Source organism: Colias philodice, chromosome 8, assembly GCF_061535455.1.
Source record: "Colias philodice isolate Cphi_HAF_F1 chromosome 8, ilColPhil1 Martin Lab GWU primary, whole genome shotgun sequence".
Taxonomy (NCBI): Eukaryota; Metazoa; Arthropoda; class Insecta; order Lepidoptera; family Pieridae; genus Colias; species Colias philodice.
Genome location: NC_143093.1, coordinates 1,211,592 through 1,223,473, shown reverse-complemented (window position 1 = coordinate 1,223,473; position 11,882 = coordinate 1,211,592). Strand labels below are relative to the sequence as shown.

Genomic DNA, 11,882 nt, shown 5'->3' with positions numbered 1-11,882 from the left:
AAAGCTGTTTTATTTTTAAAGGTTTAGAGTTTAGACAAAAATCTTCAATATTCATTTAGATTCGAAGCCTTAATAAGATAAAAAAAATATTATGTTCAGAACACGAAGGCTAAGGAAGGCTTCCTCGCAATGAAAAGGCACTTTTATCCCTTCAACGACTAAAGAACTACGCTCCCTAGGTATGTCACAGTACAGCACATAACAGTCGAATTAAGGAACCCCAATCTCATTTGATTCGACAAAAAACCTATTCCAAATAATAATTAAAAGCATTTAACGTCACGCGTGTTATCACGACAATCCGAATGTAATTCGAATCCCACCTCGATTCGAGTTCCCAACTTCGAGAAGAACAAAATGGAAATAATTGCGATTGTGTTTTTTTCATTATTTTTTCGTCAGAGGTCTTTAACCGGACATCGAATTATGTCCGACGATATCTAATGATTTAGGAGTGTGAGACTGACGCTCACACCGATGTGTAAGTATTGTTGTATTTTTACGCAATGAAACCGAAAGAAACATAACTTTTTACCTTGCAGGTAGATTTTTCTTTTATTTTGTAATTTCGTACAGTAGACTAAATTAGGTAAATCAAAATTACACTTTAAATAGGTTGCTGGCTTGTTGCTGGTATATAATATTACCATTATCTATATTATAAAAAAACAGCTATTACGAATAAAACTTCATCGTATTCGTAAACTATACAAAAACCACATTAAATCAGTAAATTCAATTTGATTCCCATTATAAATTGACACATGCCTTATCATTACAGCGCACAGCAAAAAATTAATCAACATCCATGTATCGAAAATCGGTGTACGGTGTAACACACGGCCAAGAGACCATTTCGCTACAAAACAAGCACGCAAACCCGAGATCATCGTTCTCACTGAGGTCTCATAACAGTACTTCTTCCATCCGACATTATGTAACCATTAGTCCTACCTCGTGCCTCTCCCGGTCAACCCGATATCGGGAACATCGATTTAAAAATCGAATAAATAACATCGATGCAATAAATACGAACCAGAAATCGATTTATTTCCACCGGGAACAGTTATTTTTTTAAACCAGTTCGATACGCGATCAGTGACATTCGAGCCAGATTTCAGAACGGCATTTGAAAATTCTTATTGTGTTCTATAAGTTCATGTGATGTTATAGTTCGAATTTGAATATGGAACTGTTGAGGTTAGTTATTACTTATTATCTGTTATTGTCTAGATTGTCAGTTTGACAGCTAATTTGTAATACAAAAGAACAATGATATGTAATCAATCCTGATTTTTACACAAAACTGTTGTTATTGTTAACTTTCAAAATAACGAAGACGTTGTTGTTTAAAAATAAGATAATTACTTTTTTTAATTACCTACCAAGTTTATACAAACAATGAGTTAACTAAAATTGCCGCCAATTCTGGTTTGACAGCTGATATTAGTCTATGGAATTCAGCTAAACAGCCGTTACTTATAATTAATTAAATTACCGGTATCACGAGATTAAAAACTGGGTCTATTTCGTAATAAGCACCTTTTACGTATTTTCTATCTATGCTAACTTACAAATGAAGCTATCTCATTATCCAATACTTTCTTTTTCTTTGCGTCAGCCGTCAACATCTAAATAAGGACTTCCTAGGAGAAAACGTTTACGTTGTATGTATTTTAAATAAACAGACATAAATATATTTATAGTAAAGTATTTAAAATAATTTATTTAAATCTGTTATAAATGCTGGTACTTAATAATGATAATAAAAAAAAATATGTCAAAATGTTTTTTTCTTTTAATACACATTTTCTAAATTTAAAATCCTCGAAACCAATTTAATATTATTTGCAAATATCTGCAAATATTATCACTTTTAAGAACGAGGGCAAGACGAGGGCAATTAAAATATATTTTCTTGTAAGTGTTTTTATTGAATTTTCAAATAGATATTTTATAACTAATTAGTAAATTGTACCTACTTATTCCTTTTTAACATGTGTTAATTTGTTTCTTCATGATTTCTAAAACTTCATCGCATTTTGTTATTGTCCCGTAATTATAATAAGTTCGATACAATGTAAATAAGCAAAGAGTTGAGTAGTTCATATTAATATGTATTTCTACCATTTAAAAGGTATGAAAACTCAGATTGTAATTCCAAAATATGTAACGAAAAAGTAGATACATTTTGTTGGCCAATTTTTAATACCTTAGGTAGGTTAGTAAATTGTTAGGTAGGTTAGTTATAGGGGCTAGCTTTTTGCGGAAGCTTCGCCATCTTTTTAAGTTTTTTGGGATAAATATAGTACAACACGGTATTCAAACGTTCAATATTTAAATAATGATACAGACTAAAATATCTATTTTTACAATATGTAATAGGTTTTATAATGGATCTACTAATTTTCCTTATGAAAACAATATTCTACATAAAAAACGAATGTATCGTAAATAATATCTCGTTATAAATAGAACCAGCATTACAAGTAAAACAAGCTATTAATTTAATAGCCACAATTTCCTCTCGAAACTCCGAAGAAAGTCCGTGATAGCCGGTGGCTGTAATCATTTGTAATGTTTGTAATACTAGTCTGTATCTAACAATGTTGCTACCTAGTTGATAGAGTAGGCTTTTATGAGTATTTAAGATAATTTAAATAGCTTATATCTTTATGATACTACTATTTTTACCTTAGTTTAGGTACGTAATACCGCTACACGCGTTAATTACTTGAATTTAATAAAATATCATAAAACGAGTAAATAATATAGTAATTACGTTTTCACTCTCTCATTAACTTATTTTGTTCCAGGCGAATTATAATCACAGTAGTTATAGTAAATTTTATAAATGTTGGATTCGCACAAAATAGTGCACCCGTTGAAAACACTACTCATAACTGCCCCTTCACAAGATTTATAGAAGATATATTCAAAATACACAACAAAACAAGCCCTAATTCCAACACAAATGATGAAACAACAAAACTGTTTCTCGACGTTATTGATAATTTAGAAAATAATGATTCAAATAAAGAAATACAAGAAGAACTAGTTAATAGTATTATTGAGTCGATCAAAAAGATAAAGGAAAATGTGTCTAAAGACATGGATGATGCTAAATTAAATGAAGCAATTATGCTCAATGAAACTGATAGAAACTATCACTTTGATAATGTTACAAGGACAGTGAGTGGTCTACAAATTCTAAATCAAGTAAGGAGCGGTATAGAAGAAAGAATAGATTCGCAAATTACAGAAAAAGTTAATAATTCGCTAAAAAATGATGTACACAATGAAACGAATAAAGTAAGTGGTTCACAGTATGTTGAAATACTTACAATTGAACCGAATAACACAAATGTAGCTAATGCTTCTAACAACAACATTTTGGAAGTTTTAAAACACATTATGCCATTATTCAATTCGTCTGCTAATAAACAACTACATAGTATAACTATTATAGAGAGAAATGAAAACAAGAATCACTCCTTTAGTGAAACGAAGAATACATCTACTGTAGTAGTGAAATACTGTGATAAGGATAATTTAACACAAACCACAGAAGATGTAGAGAAAGTTAAACATTTAAATGCAACAGTTGATGATGATGATGATGACTATTATTATTTGCAAAATGATGATTATGATCTCGTAACGGAAGCAACTAATACTAATGATTCTTCGGAAGGATTTAAAGATATCCTTGAAGCTGCTGAATATGGGTTACAGAAGTCAAATGAACTATACGACGTTTTGGAACCGAAATTGTATTCTATGGGTAAGTTAAATTTTGTTTTTAATATGAAAGGTTTATAATATTCAAGATCTTGGATATAAATTTTCAGAAAGACTTTCTGTAAAATTGTTTTTTTTATATCTTGAAAATTATTCAAGTTATGACTCATATCTACTGGGATCTAATTATTATTTGTCTGTCTTACATTCAAAGATCACCCTGTAGATTCTGTGCCAATTATCTTATAATTATAGCTAATTCATCATACTGACTTTTATTGAACATATTATTGTTTATAGGTTTATGGTTGGACGACAAAAGCCCGGCTCGTTATGTAGCTGCCTTCAATGCGCCTTCTGAAGACCTGGCTAAGTTCTCCCGGTACGGCTACGCGTCTGTTTTAGCTGCTGAGAAGCTAAAGGAGTTGAGGTTAGTTATTTTTGTCTTAGTTAAATCATTTTATTAGTGATGCTTTAAAAAAAAGTTTTTGAAGTGAAACTTTCAAGATCGCGTCATGGCAATACCGTCGTGTCATGGTGTAAGGCGACGATTTTGGTTTTAAGCTATTGCATAGCTTCTATCGCGGGCCTTGAGGGCGGGGACCGAATCCAGAAATTCCGTAACGAAAAAACCTCACGCTCCCCACTCCGACGGACACGGAGGTGTGGCTTGAAGGCATAGCATGCAATAGCTTTACCGCGGCAGTCCCCGGGTGCCACACGTCTTTTTTCTAATGATAATCTGAATACCGCTACAGGATCGATTTTTTTCTATTCTTTAAAATTATTCAAATTTAAAATGTGTAAATAAGTTCTAATACAATTTTTAAGACGCTATTCGTACAAACAACAAAAAATGACAATATTGATGAGCGTGTACAAAATAAGTTTTAAAAAAGGATAATGAATGTTCGTAATGATCGAAGTAGGTACGCTAAGAATAGCATTTAATGGTAAAAGACATTATGTAGACTCGCCCTTGGGAGCTGGATCGTCGTTGAGATTAAAAAAGTACCCATAGGGGATTGGAAATACAATAAAAATAATGCTAAAGAATGCCTTGTGCCTTGCAGTGGTAGGTAAATGTACTACTTACTGCATTTTTTTCTCTGATCGCCTTCTTTATGGAATAAAATAATAGAAAAACCAGCTTGAGACATTTTTATTTGAACTCGTGGACCCACGGCATAACGATAAATATCAAATACAGGATCGCTTAGAAACGGTAGATTTTATAACATAATCGACTCTATAATATTTTAAGTATACACACATTAGAACTTAATAGCGTATAGTAAAATTCTAAGCACCCATCCAATCCTAACCTTACCTAACTTCATCTAACGGGGTCTATCATCATAAGATTTAATGTCTTCATACATTCCCTTATAATTGATACTAGGCACCGGTTATGCCTTATCCGGTATTGCTCATAATAACACATTAAATATTTATTAATTACACTTGAGAAATACTAAGGACATCTTTTTATTGACCTTTGAAGTGTGGTTGCTTTGATCTTAGTTCTAATTCTATAAGATTATTTTACGCTTCGGCCGCGATTTCAAAGAAAAGCCCGCATAGTTTCCGTTCCTTTGGGATTTCCGGCATAAAAAGTAGCCGATGTCTTATTCTGGGTCTTCGGCTACCTACATAACATATTTCGTTGTAATCGGTTCAGTATTATTTGAGTGGAAGAGTAACAAACATCCATCCATACATCCATAATCCTCACAAACTTTCGCACTTATAATATTATTTCTTTGTTAACTGCAGATTTTGTAGGATAGTTATGAAGAAATCCATTATTTTTAGTTCCCTAAAAGCTTGTCATTGATTAATTAGAAATTTCTGATTAAAATTATTTAATTGGCCAGATTATCACATGTCAGAAACGCACATTACCCATTACCATTTATAAATGACTTTAATAATTTTATAAAATAATCCTCAACGCTACATCCTCTTGACCTTTTATGATATTTATTAACCTCAATGCATATTTATTGGTAAAACAGTACCATCTGTAAGGTTACAAGTCTAAAATCAATAAACCGTGTGAACATCCTGAACCTCTCGACCTTCGAAATTATATGGAAACATCAAGTTTGAAAAACATAGGACCTTAGTTGAGAATATTTTTCAACTATTTGTACATTAAAAAAATGTATTTCAAAAGAGATTTCGTTTTTTTACCTTGCTCCATGCTTGCCTGGCAGAGATAAATATAGCATAGTGATAAGGCCGCCAATTGAGCGCTTTTCTTTTTCTTTTCATTCATATAATAATTTATCTCTCCTCTCTCTATCTCTACTCTTATTAGAAACGCGAAAGTTTGTAAGTATGGATGGATGGATGTTTCAGTTTGTTCTTCTTTCACGTAAAAACTACTGAACCGATTACAATCAATGTTGTATGTAGGTAGCTGAAGACCCTTTTTAATGTCACCTAGCTCTTTAATATAATATTCCGAATCACAATAATCTGTATATTATCATTTTAACGACATCATGGTTGTTACTTTTCCGGGTACTATAGTGTCCGTGTCCTTAATATGTAGTATCTTAAATTTGAATTTAAGTAATTTACATATTATCTTGCATTACGATATTTGTTATCTTAATACTATTATAAAGGCGAAAGTTTGTATGGATGTATGGATGTATGGATGTATGGATGTATGGATGTTTGTTACTCTTTCACGTAAAAACTACTGAACCGATTACAATGAAATTTAGCACACATATAGAGGGTAACTTGGATTAACACATAGGATAGGTTTTATCCCGGAAATCCCACGGGAACGGGAACTATGCGGGTTTTCATTTGAAAACGCGGGCGAAGCCGCGGGCGGAAATCTAGTAATTAATTAAAATTACGCATTTCAGGGTTGATCTTGATTCTCAGACCAGTTATTATTTCCCACGCAAACGGGGGCTAAATTCTTATCAAATATAGACTTATTGTTATTTAACTGTAATCGTATTGACGTAATTAAGAACAAAGGGAATAACTCTCCCAGCGGTGACATTGACATCAAAATGGCCGACATTACACTTGTATCAATGGCGATTTTAGTTTAGGCTGAGGAACAACAAGCTTTCAAACGTGGTGTTACTGATGAAGATGATATTGTTATGAATTCGAAAGAAGTATGAATGTTTCGAGCTACAATTAATTTTTGTGAATTTTTTTAAAGTAATATGAAGGGAAGATGCTGTTTGAGGAATATGATTTTTTTATTGCGTCAGGTGTGTCAAGTGAAATGGAGGCAAAACAATATCTTTGCTCTCGATTAGCTGTTTTAAAGTCTCTCTAAAAATTTATAACAATGTGTGCTCTGAATCATGCGTAGAGCATGAACCTTTCGGTGTACCTACTTGATCCTCTTTATTTTGCATTAAAAATACCCAACCATACGTTCAACGACGATATTTTAGTATGTAGTTTTTTGTAACTGACCTCAAGCGTATAATCGGTACACGTAGTTGTACTTACGACCCATTTTAACTTAAATAACGTGCATATCCTTTAAGCGGCCCGTCTCACCCGCTCGTGTGTACCAACCCTTATCCTTGCGAAACTTAACATTGCTAGAACGGACGATGACTACACATAACTTGATGGATAACCGTCCGCATACAAATACTTATAGCCTTACTCTGCCCACCATACACTAAAGTGCAGTAACAGCAAAATCACGATTTCGAGTAAAACGCATTTAAAGTTAAGAATTGATTTTAAAAAATCAACAGAATGATAAGCAAAAAAATTTGAATGCAGAAAGGTTGTAAAGGCATAGGTTCACACGTTAAAGCAATAAAAAAAAATATATCTTAATAACTGAATTTATTATGGCCATTTATTCTTTTTGGTGCCTATTACTGCATAGCCTTTTTTGTAAAAAATACCATTTTAAACTTAGTAAAATGCAGCAAAAAGCCCTATTACTGCGTTTGGATCAGTTATTTTGTCAAGAAACCCAACTAACATGCAGTAAGGTCAAAAAAATACTGCATTTTAGTTAGTTTTTTAAGAAAAAAGTGTTCAATTTACTAGTGCAGTAAGAAAAATAGCTAGTTCACAGTTGCAGTATTTAAAACATTAACTGCACTTTAGCTAGGAATAATCATATCTGTGTCATTATGCTATCCAAACTAATCTGCAGTAATGCTGTATTTTACTGCGTGTTAGTCAGTTTATAATGATAAAAGAATGTTAAGTATTCACAACTAAAATGCGACAAGCTTTGATTTTACTGCATTTTAGTTGGGAGTTCGTGACAATAAATTGTATTTTCTTAATTTGCAGTAAAAATAGCTTGTATGGCGGTAAATTTTACTGCGTATTAATTTTTTTTTTAATTTTTTTCCAGAAATATAAAACTATCTAAAGAACTGTAAAATTATATTGCTTACTGCATTTTAGTTATGAAACCTTAAAATTTAATCTGCAGTATAATTTATACTGTATTTTAGTTGGGAAATCACGCCAAATTGTTAATTTTTTTCGTTTGCAGTAAGTGAAAACTGTTAAATAAAAACCATTCTAATAGTCTTAGAAATAAGTAAGTTAATTCAATAGAAAGCTTAAGAAACCCGCTTTCAGAATCACTAATAAAACGAAAAATCACAAAAGGGCTGTTACTGCTCTTTAGTCTCTGGTGGGCAGTACTGTTGTGGTAATGAAGCAGTCTCGTAAATATGACGATACGTGTCTTGAGGACTTTTAATGGATTTAATATTTAACAGGATATCGATTGTGGAATAGATAGCATTTTTCTTTTCCATTGTTAATACATTTTTTACTGACTGACCGGCTGGCTGGGTTGCTAGTGGCCCTGCCTTCCAAGCCAGAGGTCGTGGGTTCGATTCCCACCTGGGGCAAATTTGTGTGAGGAACATAGATGTTTGCTCTGTGTCTGGGTGTTAATTATCTATATATAAGTATTTATTTAAAATTATATATGTATGTTCATCAGCCATCTGGATTCTATGACACAAGCTAGAACTTAGTATGGGATCAGATCGTGCCGTGCAGATTGTCCTGAATATTTATATTTTAAAGTACATAATATTTGGATAGTTACGACAGACGAATAAGTTCGGCTTCACTAAACTCTAAAATCTTTATAATTATATTCAGGTATTATTTATCGAAATGTAGCTTCAGCTTATGCGATACCAATATGAAAATAATATGAATATTCTAGTCATTGCTCTACAATTGAAAAATTGAAAATATATAGTTGGTGCCTTTAATTTTTGAACAAACATATTTCACAAAAAGTTTATTTGTACATTGCTGATTACATAAGTAGTAAGTACTTTCATTAGGCATTCGTATTATTCTTAGATCTATCTACATACCAAATAACAGGCTAGGTACTTTACTTTCCTACTTGTCAAATGTCAATAAAGCACATTTCTTTCCATTCGAACAGCCATCATCACGCACATATCAATCTATACAAAAGAACTACTTATCAAGTTATCAATTGTACACAATTATACATAGATGTCGATCCATCATTACCGTAATAACAGCGCTGGCGCCAGTAACTAACCGCTTCCTGCACTTCCACTTTCCACTAGAAAGCTGCGGAAAGTGTACAATTGTACATGTCATTACTGCGTATTTATTATGTTTATTTTACTATGAAAGGACACTGCTCTTAGCACAGGACAGTTGTAACCTCGGTTCGGTATTAAATAAACATAGCCAGGATGAAACTGATAGTAAAAATATTTACCTAGAGGAAATTTATCCATTAGGTACTATAAAGTAAACCTACTTATTATTATCATTTTTTTTACCAATAAATATATAAATATGTAGGTACGTACCTGTGAAGTTTATAATAATTAAAGGTTCTGACTATCATTTAATATCAATAAACAGCATTTTAACATGCGTACGAAAGTAAATAGAACAAATAAGCCTACCAATTCAATTATAAAATAAATAACTAATTTATATACCCATATAAGCAAGCAGTAGCGATTAGATATCAAATCTCGATTCTTCCGTTTCGTTTTTCTTCACCTCATAATCAATACTAGAAATGGAAGCTGATTATAACGAGAAAAGCGTTCTCCTTATTAGATATTTGAAAGCTATAGAAAGCTTAACCCAGTCGACTGGTTGGACGACTAGTTGCCCGACAAGTTGCCCGACTGGTTGGTAAACTCGTTTGATTAGAGGTATGTTCTATGCCCATATTGTATTGATTACATTTTTTATTGTTTTCATTTCTATCGACACATCAATTAGTTTAATTAATAATGCATTTTCCTAGAGCTTATATATCTATTAATAAACCTTATAAAAGTTTAGATATTTAATTCATAATCAGTATTATCGTATCAGTAATAGGCATGTTTCAAAATACAGGCAGTATGTATTAATAATCTTAGAGACACTGTGCGAGAATTCATCTAGATACAATCACCTGTTTCTTGAAAGAGCAATAAACCATCTTTGCAAAACTTTCACGTTTATAATACTAGTAATTTATTTGAGTTGTATATTTAGCATTTGTTATACCGACCCAATATACGTACACAAGAACCAGGAAAATTTTCTAAATAAAATGATTAAGAATGCAAATAAATTATACAATAAAATAAAAAAACGTAGCTATCTATCTATAGGTACTTCCGTTCTCACTCAATTATATTTATTTTAAAAGAAATGAGTCGCACAATTTTTAGATATCATGTAACCTATACAAATAAACACCATTATTTGTAAATCAATTCGACAATTTTATTCGTCATTCAGATTAATAAACATGAAAGTAAGATTTCCAAAACGAGTTGGTCATTTAGTTACGTCGAGTTTTTGGAGGGAACAAAACTTAAACCGGGCGAAGCCGCGGGCGGAAGCTAGTTGGGAAATAAATATGATACCTACCTATTTATCTTGTATCTACCTGTAGCTGTAGGTATAATGTGAAACTATAAGTATGGAAAGACATACGAAGATATTAGATATGTACGTTATTCTTAGGAGTTCGGAACCATGAAATAGTTATTTCACGGTTCTAATCGATTTTAGAACAAGAAAACCTGCATTCATATGTACTTTAAAAATTATATTTATTCATGGTACACAGGCAATATAGGCATTCTTTTGAGAAAGGAATAAGCATTAATTGCAAATATGTACATAAGTTCTGATTCCAAACCTTTTAACATATTATGTATATTATTTTTCAAATCAACTATGACATAAAAAATAAATCTTAATAAATAGGTACCTTAAAAAAAGTACTAGGAAATCATAACGTAACAGCAAGCGATATCCGGAAAGCGATATAAATATGTGTATAAATAAAGAAAGTGCAGTGAAAGTGGAACCTTGCACTTGAAAGTGAAACCGAAGTTGTTTCCGCTAATGGTGCGGCCACACAATGCCTGAAATATTATAATGAAAGTATTTTTTTTTTTAAATAATAACTATGAAAATTATGGAATTACATTTAAAAGCTGTTTTGTTGCTGTTTGTACCACTTGTTAATTATTATCTAATACTTACTAGAAATTAAAAAAAAATATCGACGTATTTACTCTTATAAACTTAAACTCAAACATTTATTTATCCATCTACGCTTCGTTTAGAAGCACTTTCGAATCGTCAAGTACTGGAAAAAATATACCACCGGTTCGGAAAGCAATTTGGTTCTACTGAAAATAATCGACAAGAAACTAGGTACTTACGTAAATTAATATGAACAATCCCGCATTTTATTTAATATTCGAGTCTTTTCAAACAAGAACTGATCTAACATTATCTACAGGAAAAACATTAAGCACATTAAGAAAATTTTATTTGTTATGTTCATAGAACTTCATGTTTAGTTAATTATTAAAAAGAAATTATATTCATCCAAGTCGTGTGTGGACGAACCTTAATATTGTACTCATAAATAATATTAAATAACTTGCTTACAAAAAAAATATAAATTACATTATATTACTATAATAATAATGTTGAATAATTTAACAAATGTCATGTAATTAGAATTTATGCATGCATTTATCATAGTTATGTAATTTTAAATTTCTCAGCTAATCTTATTGAAGAGAAGATGGTTAAAAATTACCTTCTGTAATCCTGGATAAACTTAGACAGTTTTT

General features: G+C 31.6%; 1 protein-coding gene across 1 annotated transcript in view; it reads left to right on the top strand.

The window, feature by feature from the left end:
• Positions 1-838: 838 nt before the first annotated feature.
• Positions 839-11,882, top strand: part of LOC149486285 (uncharacterized) — a 30,039-nt gene continuing 18,995 nt past the window's right edge. The window contains exons 1-3 of the mRNA XM_089697870.1: positions 839-1,200; positions 2,817-3,784; positions 4,042-4,171. Coding sequence (XP_089553996.1) covers positions 1,187-1,200; positions 2,817-3,784; positions 4,042-4,171 — 1,112 coding nt within the window. The 5' untranslated portion in view covers positions 839-1,186. The remainder of the gene's footprint in view (positions 1,201-2,816; positions 3,785-4,041; positions 4,172-11,882) is intronic.